The sequence below is a fragment of the Telmatherina bonti genome (genome assembly GCF_933228915.1).
Source record: "Telmatherina bonti genome assembly, chromosome: 14".
NCBI lineage: Eukaryota > Metazoa > Chordata > Actinopteri > Atheriniformes > Telmatherinidae > Telmatherina > Telmatherina bonti.
Window position 1 is genome coordinate 17,784,744 of NC_136612.1, and position 27,716 is coordinate 17,812,459.

Below are 27,716 nucleotides of genomic sequence, written 5' to 3' on the forward strand. Positions count from 1 at the left end.
GTGCATTGAGAGCGCCAAGTTTAGCTCTTCTCCTGAGCACTGGGGCAAACGTGATGACAGAATTGGAAGGTTGAAGAACTGATGATTTAAAATTGTCAGTGGGTTCGCTAGAAGCAGGTGAAACCTTTTCCTCCCATCATCCCCTTTAAAAGCAGTGCTGGTTTAGTGACGGTATAGTTTGGTAATGGAGTTCTGGACCTGAGGCCCTTAGAGAACTCCCACTAGAGTTAATTAGCAGCATCACAAGGGTCCCACATAGAAGGCACACAGATGTGGATGAGAGTGTGTTTAAGAATAAGATGTTAGCATGTATTTCTTTCTCAAACTGGCGGCATAGTAGGGATAAGCCTATTTTCTGTGTAATTACATGTGTCTGAACGGTAACTTTACGTACATTTATACCAATTCAACTGCTGGCACACACACCACAAATGTTCTATTTGATGCTTTTTAATAGCATCATTAAATTGCTCTAAATGCTTCAACAGCAAAACTGCCCCAATGTACAAAAAAGAAAAAAAAAAACACTGAAAAGAGCAGAAAATGGGGCGTTTAAAGGGAGCTCAGCATCTTAATGTAAATGCAATTTCAAGAGGCGCAAATCAAGAGAAAAAGGAAGTCTCTATTCATCTGTATCTTTCAAAGTGCTCACGTTGCATAATGGCAGCGATAAACCACGCAGCTACAAATCGCACAGAAGTGAGCCCATTACAGCGTTAAAAAACCAGCACAGTCGCTCTCACCTCAGCCTGGAAGCCTTCGACCAAGATAGCAACCAGTAAGTTGAAGAGCACATAGTTGCCAAATGTCATGAGAGCAACAAAGTAGAGAGCTGCCCATGGAGACGTAGAAGCCATGCCGTTATACAACACCACGTTCCAGTCCTCCTGAGTGAGAATCTGAAGAATTGGATGAAACACAGACAGAAATTTCAGCATAAGCGAGAGGGGAGTGGAAGGGGAAAGATGGATACAAGCAGAAATAGAGGGAATGGGAGGTTTAGAGATGTATTATTAAAAAGTGAAGGGAAGAGTAAATATTCACAGAGGTGATGAGAGGAAAAACAGTAGAGCCTGAGAGGTTGAATAAGGGAATAGGAACACATTGTATGATTTATTAAGTTCTTTTATGAGCTAGATTAAACACAACACTTCGGATTAAGAAACCTAACGGACCATAATTTGACTGTTCTGCGCATACTGTAGATGTGCTTATAATTACGTGAGTGACAAAATCATCAAAGTCCACAAATTATAATCCACCATGAAAGTAGACTCTGGGTGCAATTAGGCAAAATTTAGCATTTCACAGCATGCTTCATATGGTATTGCTAAATGTCAACGTGAAGCTCAGAATCTGTTTTTCAGTTTCAGCCTACCCCTTTTCAGCAGAAGCATAGCTTATATGTATATGTGTATATATGTATATATATATATATATATATATATATATATATATATATATATATATATACACACATATACATATATGTATATATATATATATATATACACACACATATACATATATGTATATATATATATATATACATATATACACACACATATACATATATGTATATATATATATATATATACACACATATACATATATGTATATATATATATACACACACATATACATATATGTATATATATATATATATATATATATATATATATATATATATATATATGTATATATATATATATATATATATATATGTATATATATATATATATATATATATATATATATATATATATATATATATATATATATATATACATATATGTATATGTATATGTATATGTATACATATATGTAAATGTGTACATATATGTACGTATATACATATATGTATATGTGTGTGTATATATATATATATACATATATATATATATATATATATATATATATACATATATATATATATATATATATATATATATATATATACATATATATATATATATATATATATATATACATATATATATATATATATACATATATATATATATATATATATATATATAGAGAGAGAGAGAGAGAGAGAGAGAGAGAGAGAGAGAGAGAGAGAGAGATAGTCACATTATGTGACTATGGTTTAAAGATGCCTTTTGCAACAGTGTGGTTTGCAGAGGAGTCAGAAGACAAAAACTGGGTGTAGCTACCTTAACAGCAGAGAACAAACATTACACATCTGCAGATTGGGATATGTCAATCTGGTTTGAGAACACAATGAAAATCTAATGACATAACGACTGTATATAGAAACATGCCTCACGCATTTCTCGCACATGTTGTGCAAACAGTTACCAATCATTTTACCAGGTTTTTCTGACTCACAAACAGTGAGCAATGTGTTTGAGAAGAAAGTGACCGCATTTTCTTTCAGAGATAATACATGCCTGAAAAGCAGCAAGGTAGATGACGAGCAGCAGATTTTTATGCTACGATAGATGACTGAATTTGCTCTCATTTTAAATCTAATATCTTTTGAGCTCAGTTCAGCAGCTTTTGGGTGAGATCTTCTCTAAGCTTTTAAATGCACATGTCCAACTGTTAAATGTTTCAATAAATTTTGCACAAGTTGCTGTTCTCTAACAAGGAGCTTAATGGCAAAAATCACGGCAGGTGTGTGATCCTTGAATTGACCAATAAATGTCCCGGTTCAATTAGAGCTGGTGTTTAAACAGTTGTCCTCATCATGCTGTTCACATTTTGACATCATGAGACCAAGACGACACCTAACAATGGAACAACAGTCCCTTGCCATTGCGATGCTTCAAACAGGACGTTCTCAGACAGAAGTGGCCACTGAGCTTGGAGTGTCACAGAGTGTCATCAGCAGGTTGCAACAGAGATATGGAGAGACTGGAAGAGTCACAGAAAGGCCTAGAAGTGGACGTCCTTTGGCCACATCCCGTGCTGATGACCGCTACATTGTGAACACTGCCCTGAGAAACCGGATGATGAATGCCACTCAACTCCAGGCACGTTTAAGAGAGGTGAGAGGCACCCAAGTGTCACGTCAGACCATTCGAAACCGTTTCCATCAGCGTGGTCTGCGTGCTAGACGACCTGCACGGGTACCTGACCACACCACCAGGCACAGGCATCATCGTCTTGCATGGGCCAGGGAGCATTTACGCTGGACGAGGAACCAGTGGGCCTCAGTGCTGTTCTCTGATGAAAGTCGATTCACACTGAGCAGAAATGATGGCCGGCAACGATGTTGGAGACGTCAGGGAGAGCGCTATGCATCAGCCACTGTTGTCACCAGGCGAGCTTTTGGTGGTGGCGGTGTTACAGTGTGGGCAGGGGTGTCCACTTGGTACAGAACTGCCCTACACTTTGTGAATGGTACAGTGACAAGCCCAAACTACCTGAATAACATCATTAATCCAGTGATTGTGCCCCTACATGAACAGCACAGGCCTAATTTCATCTTCATGGACGACAATGTTCCTGCTCATCGAGGCCGCATCATCAGGGAACGGCTGTTGGAGACTGGTGTACCTCAAATGGAATGGCCTGCACTCTCTCCAGACCTGAATCCCATTGAAAACCTGTGGGATCAGCTGAGCCGTCGTGTAGAGGCTCGAAACCCTGCACCCCAGAACCTCAATGACCTGAGGGCTGCCCTTCAAGAAGAGTGGGATGCCATGCCTCAGCAGGCAATAAGTTGCCTTGTGAACAGCATGAGACGTCGTTGTCAAGCTGTAATTGATGCTCAAGGGCACATGACCAGATATTGAGACGTTCAAATTTTTTGTTGTGGTGTAACTACCATTGTTGTTACCTTTTGTGTTGAATGAATTTTTTGAGATGAGGAAATCAGTAGTGCATCCTTCTACTTAAATGTCTTACTTTTATGATATTATATCACTGTAGCATGAACATGTTGCATTTTCCATGAATTTTTGTGAGTAGTGTATGTGTATATATATATATATATATATATATATATATATATATATATATATATATATATATATATATATATATATATATATATATATATATATATATATATATATATATTTATATATATACACACACACACATATATATATATATATATATAAATATATATAAATATTTGTATGGTTTTTTTTTTTGTTTGTTTTTTTAAATTATTTATTTCCTTTTAGCTATGGGTATTAATTTAGTTTCAAATCATAATTCTGCATAATGTCGGAGGTGGAGCGCTGCTTCTGGCTGTGAAGTTATGTTTTGGTCGTCATGTCATCTTATCTAAACCTTTCCCTTTTTTTCTTTTATCCCTTAAAGGTCTTCCTCTTCTATTAAAGGAACCCAGGATTTTGATACATAATTACAACAGATGTATTGCAACAGAATCTGATCTGATCAAGAAATCTGGTCACTGAATAACTTCATGATTCAGACAAAAACAAGATGAATATTTATTCATGGGTTAGCAAAAAAACACACAAACAAAAACAAGGAGTTGAAAACTAACCTGGAATACAGTGACGATGGCCCAAAGTAAAGTATCAAAGTTCTTGCGATCTGGGATGGTGTCTCCATTCTCCATTCGGAGACTGAATTTACAACCGAAAAGATGCATGCCAAGTATACTGCAAAGAAATAAAAAACATAGCATGTGTATTTCTTTGTTTGAAACAATGCTACTTTCATCCTGCTAAAATTGCAGAATTCTGTGACAGAAACCTGCAAGCTGAGGCAAACGTGTGATTTATGTCTGCACCTGAAAGTGAAGATAAAAAGCATCAGCAGCATGCAGAAGGTGGCCACATTGTCCATGGTCTTCATCAGCACTACCAGCTGTCTCCTCAGGGCAGGCAGGAAGCGAACAAGTTTCAGCACCCGCAACAGGCGAAATGTTCGCAGGACCGACAATCCACCATCCGATTGGCCGATTATCTCCCACACACTGAGAAAACACAACATCATCATAGATCAGAATAAATCACGGTTTGATCATAAATTAAATTCACAAAGATAACAGGGGATGATAAAATGTTACCTGATGATCACAATGATGCTGTCAAAGATGTTATACGGGTTTCTGATGTATCCAAACAAGCCGAAAGCCAGCAGCATGAAGCCCATCTCCAGGACAAACATACTGGTGAAGACGATGTTACTTATCTCCAATACGTCAGTCAGTTCCTCGGGCTGGGAGGACAGAATTCAAGAGAAAAAGAGTAGAGAGAGTACGACAAGGAGAAAAACTGAGAACAGAATAAAAGACAGTTAAAATCTCCACTCTGTTTTCCCTGAGCTGTAAAACCTTTTTGGTCTTAGTGTTCCGAGTTAAAACATTATCAATCAAGTTCAGAGCTGCAGTCAGCCCCAATCAATCAAGTGGGACCAACAGCACCAATACATCACTGCTGATCTACTCCACTTACCTCACAGCATGCTCAGTGATCCAGAAAAGATTTAACTGAGCCCCCCCCTCTATAAAGCACGTAGTCAAGCCTTTTATGAAAAATGCTGTAATTTTGTGCTCGGCTAGATGCATTATGGGACTAAATCTGCAACTTTTTCTTACAGAAGCGGTTTGACTTGAGCTGAATCAGAGATCTGTCTGTGCTGAAAGGATGTGACAGACTCCACCGACCAGTCGTGAAGAAATTCAGACTCTTTCCTGAAGCAAAAGTGCCAATGGAAAAGCGATCAATACTTCCCTGAAAGTGAATTTCCAACTTGAGATGAATTTCTCGAGTAAAAGTATTGAAGTGTTGACTTTGATCATCTTGTCAAAGTGTTACAACACACAAGTAAGATAAAAAAAGATAAGGAAAAACCTGAGCACATTCTCTTTAGGGCTGCATAAATGTGGCCTAAAACTTTGCTACTAAAACAGCGTTGTTGTTTTTTTTTTTCTTTTAATATCTGAAACATTAAAAAGGAAGAATACATGAGCACTATAATTCAAGGTAACATTAGATTTCCTTTACTTAGAATTCAATGTAACTGGTGGGCATCAACTTTTATTAACTGGGACACTGAGGAAATCTGAGTGGGAAATGATTAATGACAGAAGAAAAGAAGATTGTTCTGATAGATGTTGTCCTCTCATCTTAACTCTTTCATAAGATATTTGCTTATTTGTTCATTGCTAAAATATAAGTAATTTTATGGTTTAAATGTAAAACTCCCAAAAAAACAAAACAAAAAAAAACCTAAAATGCTTTGACAGTCTTCATTTTCAAACACAATTTGGTAAAAAATTAAAATACATAAACAAAAAGGTTTATTTCTGTTTGTAATAGTATTTGATAAGTGAAAGAATATTTGTCCAAATTCTACAAAGTGGGATAAAAAGTGCATTTCTCTCTAAAATGTATTCGAGTGGAAGCAGGAAGGTGCATAAAATGGAAACACTCATGTAAGGTACAAGTACCTGAAAATATCCCAGAATAGAAAAGTCAAATAAATCTACACAGTGGTTTTCAACAAGTGCCACCCACTCCTACCAAATATATCACGTCAGCTTTCATCACTTCCTTTGTTTTTGGTGTTTGTTTTTTTTTTTTTAATATATCAGATTGGCTGCTTCATTTGAGTCTGACTACACATCTTTCCTCATATAATATGTCTCTAACTTGATATAACCTATAAAGCTAAAGGTTTACACATGGATATACTGTTACACTGACTGTGATGCTCTTGCAATAAAAAAAAAACAAAAAAAAACTATATTCTGTACCACAGACTGTATCAAGCTCCTCCACTCGCTCTAATCCTAAAAATATTCCTGCTGTAGCTTCCTTTAAGTTATATTTTATTCTCTTTTCTGTCTTGGCGTTTCTATTCCTTTTTTTTCCCCCATTTGGACAGTGCATAACTCCTTGGTAACAAGCTTTGTGCATGGGATGAATAATTATGATCCCCAGACGACTGAAGCCTTCTAAATCCCACACTATCAAACTCACAGTGTATAGAAATCTTAAACCAAAGATCCAGATTTTTTGTCTTATTACACCCAAGGGGGACTCATTAAAACATATTACATTTCTTTTCAAGTGGGGATCAACAAGCAATGTCCCTAAGCTAATTTTGCCTCCTTAACTGCAGCATATAGAAGCAATCAGGCTATATTTGAACGCTGCAGTCACACATCCTGTACATTCTGGCTCGCACGTTATCTAACATGCTATGAATCTATAATAAAATGCTTTGATAAATTCTTATATTACATTGTAAGAACAATCACAGCAGCTGTAGCCATTCAGGCCACGGACACACTGAATGACGCTTTGAAGAGATTATTATCTTGATCAATGATAGAGGGCGCCACAACCCCAAACATTACACACCTCTGCAACTCCAGAAGTACATAGACACACACACACACACACACACACACACACACACACACACACACACACACACACACACACACACACACAGCTTCTTCTAAGAGGCATGGAAACCACATAGTTTTTTACAGCCACCCTCCCTGAGAGTAAACAAGAACAGGTTTCCCACTGAAATGTAAAAATATATTAACAGTAACTCATTTTAAGGGTATTTCTTCTTTCTGATTTAACAATCTGTTATACTGTGTGTTTGGTAATCTGAGGGGATTTGATCTTGATTAGTAAACTAAACTATATGAAGTATCACTGTACTGCATGAGGAAAACAGTGTTCAATTTCAAATAAGAGAAAGACTGTAACTCTTCTTTTTTTTTTTTTTTTTAATCAGAAAAGTCTCTCATTGACTAACCTGCTAAAATGTCCCCAAAGCTCATCAGAGCTGCCAGCCAGCTTTTCAATTCAGCAGATACTAGAAACACATACATTATTTTGGAACAATGGACTCGCTGGCATTTTCATTACCTTTGTGGCCTGCTGTCTGTACGGGGGGGGGGCGGTGAAAAAGCACACTGCAGATGGTAGTTTTTATGCCAGTTGATAGGACATTATATTTATCTTTACATTTCACTTTACAGTCTGCTGAGAAAGGACAGTACAGTATGGTTGACATAGTGGGTCAAATCAATACAAAACACTTAAAGGGGACAAAGCTTGAGGGGCTGGGAATGAGGGCACATTGATGCTTTGGTCATTTCTCTGTCTTTGTTTTAGTCAGAAAACAGAATGTCAGCTAACTATTCAGGTTAATGACAATATTACACACACAAAGGGGAAAGAAGTGGGTCATAAAGCAGCTTGCTTTTGTCTTTTTGTTCTTGTCCTGGGACTGTTTGGGGGACATTTGTGTCAATACAACTACAGACATGAGTAGATTGAGAATGCTTAGTAAGAAAAATGGTGTTATATCAGTTCACATAACTGTAAATCAGTCTCACAGCAATGCAGTCTATTCCTTTTTATATTGTTATTCTATTCAGTTTAATTGATAAACTTTATTGGACATAATCAGTCTAAATGAAATCTCATATCATATACAAGGAGACATTTTGAAAATGAAAGAATTTGAATCCAGCTTTGCATATGACGTCGCCTTCAGGGACATCAGGATGAAATTCACATCAGAGATCGAGGCTCTTACACCCACACCCACACACACCTTCTGTTTCAAAGCAGAGGACATGGAGGACTTTGACCATGAAGCAGGAAACTGACAAACAAAAAGGCATTAAGAAAAATGGTAAATGGGGGAATGTGAGCTGAAACATCTCTTTATACACTGATGGTCTATCTCAGTTTAATGGGCTCATATAATATGCACTTTATTTACAGACGGGATGAAAACAATTTAAATACTTTTGTTGGAGTGTTGTGGTATACTAACTTTTATCATACTTTTACCCCAGTGTTTTGTTTTTAGCTTTTTTCTTTGCTTGTGAGTTCACAGACAGAAAAGAGACTTATAGCTGCAGGATTTCATTTGTTTACTGAACATAACTACGGATTTATCATCTCAGTTGTCTTTTTTTTTTAAATGATTGACACCTGCCATCCTACGTTTGCAACAAACCACTTTTCATTTGTTTCTAATGAATTTGTTTACATTGTTTTAGGTGCCCATCCCAGCGATAAGCAGGCAGGAGGCCGGTCACCAGACATTAGTTCTGTTATGTTTTCCTGACTTTTTGATGTTTACTTAGTTTTCATATTGTTGTAAATTATCAGGCATTATAGGGTTAAGTGATGTTGTCTTTGTTAACCTACCTACGCATCATTTGGTGATTTTTTATTTTTTTTAAACCTAAGCTTCTTTTTAGTATTGGACACTAACTTGTAGTTCCCCGTGTGTATCATCACTTTGCTTTGCAGAACATTAAGCATGGGTCACCGTGGATGTCTGTTTGAATCACCAGACTGTTAAATTAAAAATAAATTGGTTGTTATGTTCATGTGGGTTGACAACAGTATTGGATTGGCAATCTGAATTCAGTCTAAACTCCGTTTAAACAAGCTTTTATTGTTGTTGTTTACAAGCACACTATCTCGCATTGACTTTTCACATTTGCATTTCTACTCCAAAAGTCTGAAATGTTAGGACGCTGTCAAAATAAAAGTAAAATCAGAAAACAGTTATTGATATTTTCTGACTTTTAGAGGTGGCAACGTGCAGTAACAAAAACTGTGGCAGGAAAAGACTGATGTGGTAAAGTGGTATCAAGAAGAAACACCATGTGAATAATTACCAGCAGGTCTTTAATATGACTCGGTTCAGAAATAGCATCTTTCAGAGGCAAAGTCTCTGAGAAGTAAATATAGGTATAGGTTAAGTGGTGTGCAAAAAACTGTCCAAATATTATTGATCAATTTGAACTGTTTCTCAAAATTTAAGCATAGCATAGCATAGCATAGCATAGCATAGCATAGCATAGCATAGAATAGCATACAATCATATGAAAGAATCTATAGGCAGGTCAGTGTAAAAGAAACCACCTCCCAGCAGTATTTGACAGCACTTCATTAGGTAGGATTCTGTTATGGATAGTATTGCTTCGGCTTGGGAACATTTCCAAAAATTTACCCAGGAATTCCTGTTAAAATAGCAATTTTTGAGACGCGCTGCGGCCACCAAAGTTGAGCCAACATTTATTTTCAGAAAACTGTCATTTATTTGCTTTGCCACATTCAATATGCTTTCTATCTGTTGTAAATAAAAATAGTTTGATGAGATTTGCAAATCATTCTGTCTTTACTCATGTCTAAAACAGCGTCCCAACTGTGTGTGATAGTGAGCACTGAGGCGAGGAAGAACTCATGCATAATACGTCAGTCTGGCTTATGTTTGCATGTGTGTGGGGTATTACCCAAAAAAGGCAATGGCTCACTCAGTCACTTCTTATGTTTATAGCACAAAGATAGAAACACACACACACACACACTTGCCCTGGAGAGGGAATTGGATAGTAAGGAGGCAAAGACAAACATAGAAGAAGATAAAAAGGGGGCAGTTTTTGTTGTTGTCGTTATCCATTTCCTGATCTCCTGGTGATATACTTAGATGGTTAGTAAATCCAAGTAGATGATGATGCCTTAGCAAAGAAAGTGTGTGATAGAGACATCTGACCAAAATTTTCCAGATGTTGGTCAGAGAGACTAAACCAGAAAGACAAGCCTGGAGTGTGTGACAGCACCTTGACTTGTACTTAGTGTCTGAGAAAGAAGAAGAGGGCTAAACGCCTCCCTTTTCTCCCTCAATCCCTAAAAATCCACCCTGTGTCATTTCTTCTTAAACATTTTCAGGCAACCAATTGCTATTTTTCACAAACAGTTACCAGCAGCGCTTATGAAAAAAAAAAAACAAAAAAAAAAAACTGAAGCTGACAGACACCCTGCGGCTGAGTTCTTACCTGTTCATGGTACTCTATCCCCATGCTGAGAGTGTTGACAAGGATGGCAATCATGATCCCTCGGTTGAAGTATTTACTTTCCACAATCCTCTTCAGCTTATCCCGGAAGTCGATCCAAGCCCGACAGGCTCCGTGTCTGTACTCCACAACCCTGCGCCGTCGGAATCGACCTCTTATTCCTCTCAGATCGCCCCCCTGGATGTAAAAAGTTGAACAATACAACTCATATTAAGCAGTCAATGGAAATCTTTGCAAAAGGTAAAATTCTAGAACAGCTACATCAAATTATAATAAGCGATACAGAATTTTTCTTAATTCTATTTTAACCCTCATTTTTATGGTGAAATCAGTGGAGATTTAAGGTCAGGCTTTAACGTCATCACCAGCCAACATCGCTCATTCTGACCTGAGGTAAGTCATGCAGTCCATCAGCATCTCCCTTGCCTCCATCCAGGTCTCCTATATCCAGTTCCAAGGTCTCAAGGCTGCGGGTGCACTGAGGGCAGTTGAGCAGTTCCAAGAGCAGAGGACTGGGCACCATGCCTGCCAGCTGGGACAGCAGCCTCCGGCGACCTGAAGTGAGAGAGGATTGAAATGGTCAGAAATTTGCTGAAGGGACGTTCCAGACTGTCTTAATGATGTTTTTATGAATTCACTGAGCAGAAAAATGGGTTTTGTGCACCTGATGTTTCACTAGAAATTTTTCTTATCCTCTTATAAACGTTCTAGTTCATGTTGTAAAACAAACATGCACATAAATGTAGAGGAGGAAATATTAAAAGTTTGTCAGCTTCATAAACTGAAAATGTTCATATTGTTTCGCTGATTCGATGCGATGCATTTGCATTGAAGTTTAGCTGTTAAATGAGTGTAACTAACTACAAATAAATCTGTACTTGCTTGTACAGCCTCTGAGTTTCAACAAATACAATGACGATCTGGTGCTTCAGCTGTTTCTTTCACTTTTGTTTGTTTGTGTTAAACATATAAATTCAACAGACATACAAAGAGGCAAATAAGTATTTGAACACCCTGTGATTTTGCAAGTTCCTCCCACTTAAAAATCATGGAGGGGTCTGAAACTTTCATCTTAGGTGCATGTCCACTGTGAGAGGGGAAAAACTGGGAAAAAAACTGGAAATCACATTGTATGATTTTAGAAATAATTTGTTTGAATGTGAAAGCTGCAAATAAGTACTTGAACATCTGTCTATCCGCTAGATTTCTGACACTCAAAGACCTGGTAGTCCACCTTTAAAAGAGTGGCGGTGTGGTGGATGTGGGGACTCTCAAGCCTGTTCCATCGTCCACGAGAAGCGAGAACTTTTTTCTTGTTCTCGAGGCTCCGAGAAGAAAATGTTGTCATTTTGTTCTCACGGACGTGTTTGAAGACAGTTCTTGACACACCGGGCTGGCAGAACTTTTTTTCTTGCGGGGCTCCGAGAAGTATCGTGTGATTGGTCGGACATTTGAGGTGGGCGTGGTTAACACGGAGAAAGCATGAAGCGGAGTTGCTGCTTCCGTGTGTTTGCTGTTGCCGGCAAAACGGATTGTTTTTATAAAACGGCTGATTGAGGTGGTGAGAAAGTACGAACATTTTTACATGTGGCATTAAAGCACTCGGACCCAGCCGCGTGCACAACCCGCCCTGCCGCGGACGAAGTTGCTCGTTTAATATGAAACTAGAAAAGCACGCAGAGAGCGGAAACCTCCGTCAAGCACAATGTTAAAGAACCCTTTTAAAAACTTCCTGGATCCAAACGGTGATCCGGATCACCACCAAAATTTAATCAGTTTTTCATTTTTATATTTGCAACAACTCTTGAAATGTTAATAAAAATCCGTCCTAAACCTTTTAAGTTATCTTGAGCAAAAAAACGCCGGGGAAAACAACCTCCTCGGCAGAGGTAACAACTGGGTTCATTGCACATAAAAGCAGACATCCCTCCTTGCTGCAGACGTGCTTCTCGTGGAGTATGTATGGACCTGCCGAACAAGACGTTTTTTCTTGTTCTTGCAGTCTCGAGAACAAGAACTCAGTTCGTGCGTCTCGTGGAGTATGTAACAAGCTTCACCTTGTGGGGTCTCAATGATCCTAAAAAATGTGAGGAATCAGTCCAGAACTACACAGGAGGAGCTGGTCAATGACCTGAAAAGAGCTGGGACGACCGTTTCCAAGGTTACATGGCACAGAAGGTTCCCCTGCTGTCATTGGTCTTGATTCCACTCGCCGTGTTTGGAGGAATAAGAATGAGTTCCATCCTAAGAACACCATCCCCACTGTGAAGCATGGGGGTGGTAGCATCATGCTTTTTTTCTGCACATGGGATAGGACGGCTGCACAGTATTAAAGGGACGATGACCGGGACGATGTATTGTGAGATTTGGGGGAACAACCTTTTCCCTCAGTTAGAGCACTGAAGATGGGTCGTAGCTGAGTTTTCTAACATAACAATGACCCGAAGCACACAGCCAGGATAACCAAGGAGTGGCTCCATAAGAAGCATATCAAGTATCTGGAGTGGCCTAGCCAGTCTCCAGACCTAAACCCAACAGAAAATCTTTGGAGGGAGCTCAAACTCCATGTTTCTCAGAAACAACCCAGAAACCTGACTAATCTAGAGAAGATCTGTTTGAAGGAGTGGGCCAAAATCCCTCCTGCAGTGTGTGCAAACCTGGTGAAAAACTACGAAAAATGTTTGATCTCTGTAATTGCAAACAGAGGCTACTGTTCCAAATATTAACATTGATTGTCTCAAGTGTTCAAATACTCTTTTGCAGCGTTAACATTCAAATTTTTTTTTTTCTTAAAAATTCGACAGTGTGGTTTCCAGATTTTTTTTTTTTTAGATTATGTCTCTCACAGTGGACACAGTGGACATGCACCAAAGATGACTATTTCAGATCCCTCCATGATTTCTCCAAGTGGGAGAACTTGCAAAATCACAGGGTGCCCAAATACTTATTTGCCTCGCTGTAAATCTGAGAGCAGGTGTACCAGCAATTACAACATTTTATTTATTTGTTCATTTATTTATTTATTTTTTGCCATTAAACAATCTCTTTATAAAATCAGTAAAAACAACAGCCTAAGTGGTTAAGTGCTGTTGGCTGTAACCCATTGACAAATTCAACTTTATGTTTTAATTTACACGGTATCTCAGTTGAAGTGATTGAATTAAAAATGGTTTTGTTACCGTCTCTCGCACACTCTGTCAGTGTTGAAGAAATAGCTGTTTTAAAACATAAAAGCATGTTTAGTAGCACTGAAATACACTAAATAGCCAAAAAAAAAAAAAAAAAAAATGGATTAAACTATGCATACATGTACAAGCCTCTCTTTGGAAATGACTGAATGTGGCATGAATTTTTCTTCTCAAGTTCATTTCTTTTTAAGAAGGGTCAAATCAAGCAGAGGAAACATGCATGGGCATTGCAGAATGGGGACCCATAAGGAATTTTCAGGAAGGAATTTTATTTAAATAAAAAAAAAAAAATCATAAATTCTTATACACATGGAAAAATAACATAGAAGAAAAACAACAGTAGAACTCAGGGCTAAGTATAATAGTGAATATAGGAGCATTTCCACATGTGAAAGGAATTCAAAGGACTGGAACTGAACTGGGACTCTGGAGCAATGGACAAGGTCAGATGCTCTGATGAGTCGAGATTTATTACTTTCCAGAGTGACGGGAATATCAGGGTAAGAGGAGAGGCAGCGGAAGTGGTGTAGCCATCATGACCAATGTCTACTTCACACGCCTGTGGTAGCCGTCTACGATCTGGGAGTGCTGCAGTTGGTGAGGTCAAGGTTCAGCAACATTATATACCCAAAGAATGAGATCAGATGACTACTGGAATATACTTAATGACCAGGTTATTCCATCAATGGATTTTTCCTTCACTGATGGCCTTGGCAGATTGCCACATGACAATGCTAGCATAAATTGGGCTCAAACTATGAAAGAGTGGTTCAGGGAGCATCAGACATCTTTTCCACACATGGATTGGCCACAACACAGTCCTGACCTGAATCGCACTGACAATTAGTCCAGCTCTCCCATTATCAACACTGGGTCTTGGTGAACAATTAGTGCAACCCTGGAAGGCAAAAAATCTTGTGACATTTTAGAAACTCATCCAAACGGTGCCACAGTGAGTGTGTGATCAGAGCTAAAGGCAGTCCAATAAACAGTACAGTGTGTGACTGGTTTATATGGAAACTCTATTTTTTTTTTTTTTTGGACAGCCAGAGTAGTTTGTGTAAATAGATTCGCCATAGTGACACAAAGGGTCGTTTTTGCAAATAATTAAAGGAAAGTTCATCCCCAAATCAGGTGCAGATGTCTTTTTCCTCTGGCCCTATATCAGTGGGAAATATAACATCCTTCCAGCAAACTTAGGCTGTGAAATATGTTGCCGCAGAGACCAAAGCACAAGTCCTCTCAGTATAAACTTTCTGATTATGACACTGTGACTGGGTGCAAATGTCAATTTCGGGGAAACAAACAGATAGCTTGTTACTATCTCAACAAACTGGCAGATTAGAGAAAAAAAGTAAATCAATATCTGAATATACTATCTCAGTCATACAACACTTATATGAAGCACCGATCATACACAAAGCCTTGCAACAGACAGATTCAGCCAGAGCTTTGAGTGAAGCAGTGGTACCTACTTTCACAGCCATCTCAAGGCTAATTGCAGTGCCTGACTCAAACCAGTATCAGGTAGAAACTGGTAAAGTTCTCAGCTGTAAAACAGCATCAAATTGCATCCAAAGACAAGTGTCTTCATAGAGGAGGGCCCTCAATGCCATCTGTAAAGGATTAGCATTGTCGTGATGTAATGTAACTTGTTCTCTTTAGTTCCTGGTTTCCTGCTTTATTTTCTAGTTTTTCCTGTTTAGTTCCCTCATGTCTGGTTTCCTGTTTTGCTTTCCTGTCCGTTAGAGTCACCTGGTCTTATTTAGTTCATTCACTTCACCTGTGTCTCGTTTTGTTCATGTGCATTTAGACACCTTGGTTTCTGTTCTCAATGCTGGTCCATTGCTCGTGCTTGTGCTTTTGTTGGCTTCATGTGTTTGCATTTTGAGTATTTTGGTCATTAAAATTCATCTTCATTCTGCATTCCTGCCTCCCGTCCTGCATCTGGGTTCACACCACCACCTGCATGTCTGCTTATTACAGCCTTATCTGTCCTACTTTTCATTTTTTAAAATGTCTTTTACATATACCGAGCCACCGAATCAAACAACCCAATGTTCATTGACTGTTAAGCGTTATATTATGTTATGTTATAAGTTATATATACAGTTATACTACGTTAATGTGCAACCATTGTCATAACTGCAACTCTGCTTTGGTATCATGTAACAGAATGAGAACTGATTAAAGATTTTACATTTCACTAGTGCTAAACAAAATTGGTAGTTTTATACGCCTGGGTCACATACAGCTCAGCTGAGGAGGACACTGATGTCGATATATTGTGTTCAAAGCTCAAACCTATCCCGTTCCATTATTTCTGGAACAGGGAAACATCACCATGGCCAAACTCTCCAATTATTTGCAAATGAAACAACAATTGAGATGATTCATGTATGGGATGGGATATTTGGGATATTTGAAGGTTAATGCATTTACATTTTTAGCTGCTTGTTAGGAGACTTTTGCCAGAACGACTTGAACAGAGGCCGACAAAAGAGATCAAGCAGCATTTGAATATGGTGACTCCACCCCTCCCCTCTTGTCATCTTTCTTTATGGAGCCAATAAACTCTAGTTACGACAGTAAGCACTGCAAGCTTGTCCATATTTCAAGATGCTGGCTGTCTGCTCGGATCCTCAGTCCTCTGACAAAAAGCCTTTCTGAAGCAGCACAGAGGAAATGCAAAGCTTAAAACTAACAGAGGTAAAGTACGACTCAGAAACATCAGAGCTTGAAAAGTGGCTTCAGCATCACTTAAAGATGTTTGGAACCGCAGCTAACATGTCGTAAAAATTACCATCACATTCTATTGTCTCCATCACCCTTCACATTGCAGCTGCAAACATTTTTCTGCAGGTTCATTTTGACTGCAGTTCTGGACAATGTTTATACATTCTTTTAGTAAATTCCTTGTGGGAAAACAGAACACGTGTTGAACAAAAACACTACCTTGTATTGCATTAGTCTTAATCAGATTACATCTCTACTAAAATTAGATTTTAGAGCGACGGACTAAAGAAAACACTCCCAAGAACACGGACGACATAAAGGAGCTGTTCTTCCAAAGCAAAGAATAAGGATTTAATCCCATCCTGCAGACATAATCTGTAAACTTCTGTAATTTTTAACACACAACAAAAGTTTTTTTTTTTTTTTTTTTGTACATGTTACACTATCTCTCCAGACGATTCAGTGTGTTGATATTAGAAGTGTATCGACTGATGTTGGCAGTGTCTTTCCTGAATATATCGGATTAAACAATAACATTTCACTTTAGCCAGGAATTAATCTATGTGTGCTTAATGGACTTTGCAGCCAGCAGTGTGTGAATAAGTGTATGCGGTGTGTGTAGTCGGTAGCCTCAGCCTGTTAGGACAGAACAGACAAGTCTGTTAGACTGCTGCCACTTCCACGTTTCCTCTGTAACTAAAACTGCATCGTGTCATCTCCCGCACAACCTCTCCTCCATCCTTTCCTGCTCCCGCCTCATTTGAGCTAACCTCCTTTCCTCCTTCCTGTCTTATCTTTTCTCTCTTTCTTCTTATTGATCTAATTTATTTTTCTCTCCATGCCTTCCCTTCTTTAGCCTCTTCCTCTGGATGTCATATTTTTAATACTTTATGCTGCTCCTTTGAACTCAATATTTTCTTCTTTCATCCTCCATATTTTTTTTAAAGAATAGCATTACACACCTGTTCATGTTTACCTTGCTTTGCACAGCCTACTTTTCCTCCCTCTGCAACTCCCCACACACTGCATTGATTCACTCAAACCTGGCTCTTTATCCACCTCTCTGCACAGATGACTGTAACACTTGAGACATGGATTTCCTGTCAGAACTCTAAGTGCTGCTTGAGACACACGCACCAAAACATGGGCTACCTCGGGTCACGCCCGGGGAGAGGACATAAACACGTGCTAAAAGACTGAGCAACGAGGGAGAATGCAAACTGGAGATGGATGCAAATATGGTAGTAGAACTAACATGGAGGCCAAGGGGGTATGGGAAGCACCATAAGATGCTGAAAATGAACTGGTAATGCAGGTTTGTGAGCACAACCACATCCAAACAACACAGTTAATCATCTGGTGAACCTTTTATACTTGGTTCAGCTGTTAAGCGCTGTTAGTTTCTGTATTTTAGCCCCACACCCTGCCTTATCCATGTACTCTGCCTGTTTAATTATTTAATTAACCTATCCATCCCTTTCCACTCTTCCTCTTACAGATATGTTTTCTCCCTCTTCCATCCATGCATCAATCCATCTATTACCTTTCCTTCCTGTATCACTACCCTTCCTTCTCTCAGACATCAGCTTTGTTCCCTGCATTATCTACCGTGTTTACACCAGTTCTTTTATAACCTTCTTTTTCAGGAATGATCTAAGTTGCGTGGAGTCCGCTCAGGACAATAATCTCTTGAGATCATAGACCGTATATGAAAGATGGATTGAGCCTCCGGCGGTTAAAAGTGAAGCCTACGTGGAAGTCCATAAAACTGCAGTTCTCCATTCATCCACTAGGGGCTGGCTGCAACACAGAGCAAATCCCCATAGACTCCAATGTTAAAAAAAACTAATTTCACAGCAGAAAGAAACATGGTTCAAAAATCCAATTTCGGTTTATAGGTCAGGTTTAACTTCGTGACAACTGTGGGGGGAGTGAATATTTTTTTCCAACTCGCTCGTTTAAAAGTAATTTAATCTCAAAGTTCAGCATATTTAGGGGCGGGTCCTTTTGATTGACAGGTACCCAATCTCCCGCTTCAAGTCAGAAGAATGTAAAAACAACTGCTGTTTTTAGCAGTTTTAGTTAACAACGTGACTTAGCTTTAGCCTGCTTACCTCTGTTAGCTGGTTAGCTCCTTTTATCTCCAGGTTAGCTCAGTAAGCTCTTAGCTACAGAAAGCTCGGAGTTCACTCGATGTCAATCATCCACCATGACGCTCACAGCCCCCCTCTCAACTCCACCTCTTTGCCCATATTTGTATTTTCCGGGGGAGACGACACGCATGCCTCTGCCAAGATGGCGATGGTAGGAACTGCCCACCGAGCTTCAATTCAGCTCTTCAGAAACCTATGGGTGATGTCACAGAGGCTCTGTCCATCTTTAGATATACAGTCTGGGCTTGAGACAGAGCCCCCACTTTGGGTCTCCTTGTCAGCACTTATTCGAGGGACATCCCAAAGAAGCTTACCAAGAAGAGTTCAACAGTCAGGCATAGCTTTACTTCCTGTTCTTATTATAACACCATATTCAACAGATGCTTTTATTCAAAACAATGTGCAATGGGAAAGTGGTAATAATTTAGGGGAAAGTGGGATTCTTCAGCATGTGGACTGGGATTTGGGTACTGAATCAGCCACCCAAACTCAAATGTAACTTTGGGGTAACATTATTGGTTTAATGACAAATCAAAATTTTTGGCGATATGACAGAAGCTACCTCTGTGGAAACTGTTTCAGTTTCCGAAAGAATAATCTGCAGCGTGTACATCTATGTTTTACTTGTAAATATTTGTGTTTGCGTGCATTGTTTACTTACTGTGCTGTCCCATCAGCTGGTAAAGCCTATTCATTGTCTCTGTGTGTTCAGATGCTGGGTGGTTGGGCGGGTGCTGCTCTGAACTTGGCCCACACTGTTTTGAGTGTGGGGGTGGCGTCTTACTGCTGTAGCTGCACACAAAAGATGGCAGAATAGTTGGATAGTTCATCCCCCCATTCAGTCTCCCGAGCAATGTCCCCATGCCCTGAGTGACAGCGGTTGGGTTGTCGCCAGTATTTCCATTTGTACTTCCTCTGCGGACAGGGAGGGATTTCATTTCCAGCTCCTCTCCTCCTATAATATGTCCTTCTCTCTCTGTGTGCTCAGTGGTCACCACGCTGATGGTGTGCTGACCGCCATTGCTGAGACGACAGTGCTGGTGCTGGTGATGCTGCAGGAGGTTGTGGATTGGCCTCAGCCACAATGAAGTACCCGGGCCTGAGCCTCCACAGCCCCTGCTGGAACCCTGGCCGTGCCCATTACCACCAATGTTAATTCCTCCCCCGCTGCCGTTGGGGTTCACCTTTTTACGCCTTTTACTGTTCAAACAACGAAAGATGCAAAGAATCACTGATCACGCACAGAGAAAAATCAACATGCAGATAAACTTTTAATCAGTGGACATTTCCATACCTGTGCCATCCGTAGTACATCCTCTGCAGTCTGCGGGTCAACTTGCGGTAAAGATGGCTGATGTAACGTAGCATCTCTTCATAACACGAGCCTGGTTCGCTGTAACTGGCGAGCGTGGAGTCATTGGACATATAGCGAGCACGCTGCTCCCTCATCAGGGCGTTCTCTCTTTGCTTTGTCTCAGAGAACTGGGTGGCGATGACCACGAGGCACAAGTTGATCATGAAGAACGAGCCCACCTGATAGGACAGAAAAAACATCAACAAAACAAGCTAACACACCTCATCTTAACCGTTACAATGGAAAATAAACACTGGCTTAAATTGATAGCGAGGGTTTTATCTTTCTTTAAAGTGTTAAGATTTGGGATGCAGCAATACATACCCCTACTGTCAGTACTAGTCCATAAGCAATGCATTGACTACAACCTTCAAATTGGCAAATAAGATCATATCAAGTGATGACATCATTATATATTTTATTGCCATTCTGGTTGTGTTCTGTTGTTTATATATATATATATATATATATATATATATATATATATATATATATATATATATATATATATATATATATATATACATATATACATATATATATATATATATATATATATATATATATATATATATATATATATATGTTTTTCACCCTATCCAAATATTTCCTCCTCTGCCTTTATTGCATAAAAAGCACTGCTACATCAAAAAGCAGGCAGGCGGGGAGCTCTGTGTAAAATATAGCTGAAACTAAGATCTTTGAAAGTCATCAAAAATGATCAGAGTCAAATTATACACAATAAGAAGTTAACATAATTCAGCAGAAGCAGGGCTGTGCTTCCAGTGATGTTTACTGGTTAACTTCAAAAAAAATTATTCTGGTTTTTTCAAAACCAGAAACATAATGAAAATACCTAAAAATGATTTTCTGCAGCAACATGGCAGAAAATGGTGTGTATAGTTGTAAAGACAGGAGCAAGATTTGAGTTTGAAATTTTATTTTCCTAACATCTTGCTCAGCTTTAATAAAATAAATCATTATTACATTGTCTGTAAAGTCTAAATCGGAGCATACATCTTGTGTTGTGTTTCACAAGCAAACAGCAGATTGAACATCCAATGCTTTTAGCTGGTCCGAGGGACTGCTCTGGGGGTCCATCTTTTTCTAACCTCACTCTGCGCTGCAGGCTCTCTGACCATATTCTTTTGGTCCTCCTCCCCTTTCACTGTGTCTACACACCATTCAGACAAAGTTCCCCTCTGGATATACTCATTCCAAATCTACTCCATCTTTAATCTCTGCGGTGCAAATGTCAGTATCTATAACTCAGAATTCTCCAACTCTGCCTTGAGTCTTTGTGTTGGCGACAACCTGAAGGTAACAAATCTGGTTTCATTCCCATCTTGTAAAATTTCCCTTTTGCTCCTGCCATTACCTTTCCATTCCTCTCCACTCTGCCAGCTCTCCATTTGTCATCCCTCTTAAGGAATTCTTATGTCTTTCGACAGTTTATCAACACGTTTTTACTCGTTTTCACCACAATCCTGAATGACACATCACATGTATTCCATCTTCCCTCCACTTTCCTTTCATAATATCCCTCCATCCCTCCAGAATCTCCTAAACATGTCACCAAATCCTATTTCAGATCATAAAATAATGGAAACAGTCCACAGAGGCTTAACGTGCCCATCACAACTGCAAACAAGATAGGACTCTCAGCCTCTCTGCTACTGCACACTGCTGCTGCATGGCTCTCATCCATGTCCTCTAACACTCTTACATACTTCTCTACTACTTCTTCTCTTGACACTCTGCCATAAGCTTTATCCAAGTCCAAAATGACCCTTTGCAGCTCCTTTTACTGTACTTTCGTCAACACTCTTAAATCAAGAATTGCATATATAGTGATTTTTACTGGCATGCTATGCTGTTTCCCATTATGAACTAATGCAATGTATAAACTGACCTGTCCACGTGTGTAGAAGGTGCCTTATTTCTTAACAGGAAGATCTTGTTTCCATCACTTATTCCTAGCCATTTACCTTTATTAGATTTAAACATATTGCCATATAGCGCTGAACATAAGTTTACACTGATTTATCATGGTCATGAATGTCATGGTAATATTAGGCTTTCTATGATTCAGCTTTGTTTCTGGTGCACACTAAAGAACAACATGTATTTTTTAATAGAAAAATAAAATAACACCTAGTGGGTCCAGGTAAAAAAGGCTTGTTGTTGACAGCACTCATTGTATTAATCAAACTACACTACAATGGGAAAGTTCACAGATCTGGATGCAAATCCAGGAAAGAAAAGTGAAAATCTCAAAGTCAAAGTGCAGTTTCTGAGACCATTACTTCAAACGCCTGCTTGTACATAGAGGTACATCTCAAAAAATTAGAATTTTTTGTCACTCATTTCAGATTGTGAAACCCATCTATTATATTGATTCATTACATACAGTGAAACATTTTAAACATTTATTTATTGAAAGATTAAAAATTAACAGAAAAAATACATAAATAAATGTATTTATTTAAATATAAATAAATAAACAGACAAATAAATAAGAAAGAAGAAAATTCAAGTAAAAGCTAAACTAAAAAGGTGGGTCTTGAGCCTCTTTTTAAAAAAATCTACATTCTCTGTGACCCTGAGGTCCCCTGGCAGGCTGTTCAAAAGGCGAGGACCATAAAACTGGAACAAGGTCTCGCTGTATGTTTTAGTTCTAACTTTTGGTATATTTAAAAGGCCGGTACCAGAAGACCTCAGGGTCCACGAGGTCTCATTACTTAAAACAAAGTCAGATAAATAAGAAGGCCCTTAAAATCCATCCTGAAACACACGGGGAGCCAATGCAACGATTTTAAAACAGGTGTAATGTGTTTCCGCCCCTTGGTCCTCGTCAGAACTCGTGCTGCCGAGTTCTGGAGTAACAGCAAACTGGAATTACTCTTCTTTGGAAGACCAGAGAGCAGGGAGTTACAATAATCTATTCTACTAGAAATAAAAGCTTGGATCTCTTCAGGACCGATAATTAAAACCTCAGTTTTTGTCCTGGTTGAGGTGTAAGAAATTCTCTGCTATCCATGACCTAATATCTAAAATACAGTTTAAAAGGGTGTTAATCAGCTCTAGGTCATCAGGAGACATGGCGGTGTAAAGCTGCGTATCATCAGCATAGCTGTGAAAGGCAATGCCATGTCTCCTGATGACGTCCCCAAGGGGCAACAAGTACAGATTGCAAAGTAGGTGGGGGAGAACTCGACCAAGCATCTTTGCATCAACCAAGACAAAATTCTCCATCATTTCCTCAGGTAAAAACAGTGCTTCAGACCTGATAAAATCCATACATTGATAAGATAAAAGATTGGATCTGATAGCACTGATTTTACCTCTGAAGTGGTCTGCAAAGTCCTCGCATGCAGCATCTGATGCTGCCATGGAGGACCTGTTAAAATCTGCATTTAATAAACGATCATAGGAATCTGGGGTTATTTCTGTTTTGTGTGATTAAAGGTGTTAATGTGGTCGGGTGGAGGTACACCAGAGCGACGCGCTCATCTCCCCTCTCAAGGAGTGGAGTGGTGTTGCGCTTATAGGGACCTTTGATCTGGCTCCAAGCCAGGTCTCGTGTGCAGCGGCAGGCAGTGGATGGACCTTAGTGGTGGGTTCATGGTTGATGTTATCAAGCTTACCGGGGGACATTGCTCCAGCAACGTCCAATTCCTGATGGGGAGTGGTGGCATCCGGCACCCGGGGGTCAGGTTGTGCGGATAACGGTGTCCATTAGCAATGTGGCCTCTCAGATCTGGTGTAGGTTGGATATCCTCCTCTCTAGTTTGGATATCTTGTATGCCAGACACCCACGGTCAACACAACCAGGTGAGGATGAAAAGGTGAGTGGAGCCATGGTTAACGTTAGCCGCTGGAACCGGTTGACAGGAACTTTCTTTTATTTTCAGAACTTCTCCTTTATTAATCCTAATGCACCAACCCATGAACATGTGATGTTAAAAGCACTTTGTGCTCTAAAAGGATAAAAGTCTTCCACAGACTGAGAGGCTTCAGCCTTCATCAAAAAATATCTGCATACAAGGTTAAAATCCACTTCATGTCCGTCTAAGTATCCCCACAGGTAAACTACGTACTTCTTTCAGACTTCCAAGTGGTCGGCCGGCTTGGAATACACCTTCCACAGCAGGTTACCTGAAAACATGGCTTTAGTGTAGTTTGTCTCGTCCAGTGTGAAGCAGTGGTAGATACCTGCCAGCATGGTGATCAGGTCTCCCTTACTCGAAGCAATCCGGATCCATCGGTCCTCCATGTCCCTGACATTGAAGTAGGCCTGGTCCTTCTGGATATAGCAGATCTCATTGTCCAGATGTAAATGTTCCTGGTAGAACATCCTAAGCATCTCCTTGTAGTTCCGCAGCGTGTCTCTTTGCATGGTGATGATGTCCATGTAGGTGTAACCTTGGTTCCTCTGAATCTGCTCCAGCTTTGGGCCCATTTCATAGATGTCAGGGTTCAGCTTCCAGTGAAAAACTCGCTGGTTGCTGGTGCACCTTTTCCTTCCACTCAACTTTCCATTAATATGCTGGGATACAGCACTCTGTGAACAAGCAGCTTCTTTAGAAATGAGCTTTTATGGCTTTCCCTCCTTGTGGAGGGTCAATGATCGTCTTCTGGACATCTGTCAAGTCAGCAGTCTTCCCCATGATTGTGTAGCCATCTGACCCAGACTGAGACCATTTAAAGGTTTAGGATACCTTTGCAGGTATTTTGAGTTCATTAGTTGATTAGGGTGTGGCACCATGACTTTCTAAATTTTTCACAATATTCTAATTTTCTGAGACACTGCATTTTGGGTTTTCATTATCGATAAGTCACGATTGCCAAAATTTCAGAGACTGAATATTTGAAATGTTCACTCTATGTGTAATGAATTTATATAATATATGGGTTTCACATTCTGAAAAGAGTGACAAAAAATATTGAACTTTTTCATAATATTCTAATTTTCTGAGATGTACCTGTAAGGAAGAAGTCCACATTACTTTACCTTAATTTAAAACTCAGTTGGATAATAAACAATCCAGAATCTGCCATGGCAGAGCGTTACAGAAGGACAATGACTAGAACACACCATCTTTACCAAAAAATGGGGTGACTTAGAAAGTAATGAATCATTGCATAATGTAATGCAGTTTAGAAAGCCCAGTGAGAAGGGTTGAGAATTATTTTTGGCTGAAAACTCTTATTTGCATGACACCAGCTACAAATTAGTGTAACAATGTACAAATACAGTGTGCAAATAAATCAAATAAATAACATTTAACCAAATATTTACTGTCTTGTTTGTGAACTATACATATTGTACTATTTTAATTGTACTATCTAAATTTGAAATGTTTTAATGAATTAAAAGTAGAAAATAACTGCATGGACTCTGTTAAAGAACTGCAATCTGATTCTTTAAGGCTGAGTTGGATACAGCTTCAAAAGCCGCAGGTGACTGTTACCAAAATAAAAGTAAAATTACACATTAAAACAAATTGTAACTGTGATTGCAATAAGAAATTCAGTGGCATTTAGCCACTGCATATTTGGTCAATATTTATCAGATAACAGACCCATCAAATTATAATTCATTTTACAGCAGAAGCAAAACATTCAGATATTCAGTTAACAACAAGAACAACAATAACAACACAGTGATACTCACAATAATGAGCAGTATAAAATATACAAAATTGTAGAAGGAGTGAGCATCCATGACATAGTACATGATGTCCACCCATCCTTCTAGTGTGATGACCTGGCAACAACAAGACAAAGAAAAAGACAAGGGAATCTTTAGTTACAATTTAATTAGTGGCAGAATTAAAAAAAAAAAAAAAGAACTTCCAGTTACATTGCTGTCAAATGCTTGTATCGCAGTTATTTCCAACCAATAATCCTCTCTCACTTCAACATTCATACACTTGCTTAGCGTGTTTACAACACAAACAGCCTGAGCACACACAACAACGGCAGGAGTGCAGCACAACCATATTCCATTCAGAAAATAATGAGAAAAAAACTGTTCATGTGTATCTATGTATAAATAAAATCATTTCTATATGATTACAGACTAAACGAATGCTAATTTTGGACACATGCTGACCCAGAAGTAACAAAACTTTTTTCTTTCTGAAATATTTAAATCTAAAACTGTACAAAACACACTTATAGACAGTAACACACACTTGCAAATGCTTACTGCATTCATAATGTTACTTAAGAATTTCACTTTGTACTGAAGAATTATCATCTTGAATGATAATATCTAGATTAGAATGAGAGAAAAGATATTGCACCATCGATGGGGGAGAAAAATGAAGAGTGGAGTTATTTTGTAAAGGTCAACTATGATACGCGCAGAGAGAAAATAGTTAATTTCAGCTGACATTGTTTACCTCGGATATGAAACAAAGCTGATAAGTTGGACAAATCTCACTTTGACACTAAGGACCAAGCCCATTATGTACTGACTCATCTATTCATCTACTGGCAAGAAAACTGCCAGCAAGTTCCCACCAACACACACATCTGTTGGTCTCTGGGGGATCTCCAAACAGTCAGCAACTGTAGTGGTCACATGGTGCTATCTGATAATCAGCTGCAATCATGGCAGTTTTTATTTCCATGTCACTAACATTACAGGACGTCTGTGTGAGGGTAAGACAATAAAGATATTGGACTGGAGATGCAGCATTAAGACAAGAGTAATATGTTAATCAGGGCAGGCCGTCTACGCTTTTGGCACGGGATGAATAAGATATTAACAGTGAATCTGCTGTGATAGGCTCCATCCTTACTGGGCAACAAGTCACCAGAAGTCTAACATCAGTGACTAACACAAACTTTGTTATTTTTAAAGATATATCATTTTCCGTTAACCAAAACCGATTAAACACAGCAGACTGTTAAAGCTGGGAATTCATGTGATGTGTTGCAAGCTAGCTTTTACTCATTATGAGTCCCAAACAGTAACCTGAAGGAAACTCGGTTTAGAATCAGGGCCTGCTGTGATTTCAATGTGCAATGCATGTGAAAACACCGATAAGACAAATGTAGAGCATGTCAAAAAGTCTCACTTTTATTTCTGCTGCGTTTTCTCCTCCCATCCTTTCTTTGAGTGAAATATATCAAATATGTTGTTTGTACGATGCAATTTGGATTTTTGTCTCCACATCACACCAAAACTTAGCATCACTATGTACAACTTTGGCACCTGCATTTTAAATGTTTGCAGATATCAAAATACTTGTGGGAAAAAAAAAAACAAAAGAAACATCCAAACAATCAAATCTGTTTGGCAACACACTGCAAGCATACTGCAGGTTTTATACGTACAAATCACCTACCTGGCAAAAAAAAAAAAAAAAAAAAAAAGAACTAATCTAACATAAGACCTGAAGTGCTGCTTACTAAACCATCCCAAAAGAAATAAAAAGTAAAGAAACAGCAAAATCTAATCTTCAAAGCCT

The 27,716-nt window shown here is 38.9% G+C and overlaps 1 protein-coding gene across 1 annotated transcript in view; it reads right to left on the bottom strand.

Moving 5' to 3' along the window:
* cacna1ha (calcium channel, voltage-dependent, T type, alpha 1H subunit a) overlaps nt 1–27,716 on the bottom strand; it is a gene marked incomplete at both ends in the record, with an annotated part of 130,148 nt that overhangs the window by 27,783 nt on the left and 74,649 nt on the right. Inside the window, 9 exons of the mRNA XM_079253285.1 lie at nt 744–899; nt 4,490–4,607; nt 4,739–4,924; nt 5,018–5,169; nt 10,784–10,978; nt 11,190–11,356; nt 19,540–20,078; nt 20,173–20,411; nt 25,910–26,002. Coding sequence (XP_079109411.1) covers nt 744–899; nt 4,490–4,607; nt 4,739–4,924; nt 5,018–5,169; nt 10,784–10,978; nt 11,190–11,356; nt 19,540–20,078; nt 20,173–20,411; nt 25,910–26,002 — 1,845 coding nt within the window. The remainder of the gene's footprint in view (nt 1–743; nt 900–4,489; nt 4,608–4,738; nt 4,925–5,017; nt 5,170–10,783; nt 10,979–11,189; nt 11,357–19,539; nt 20,079–20,172; nt 20,412–25,909; nt 26,003–27,716) is intronic.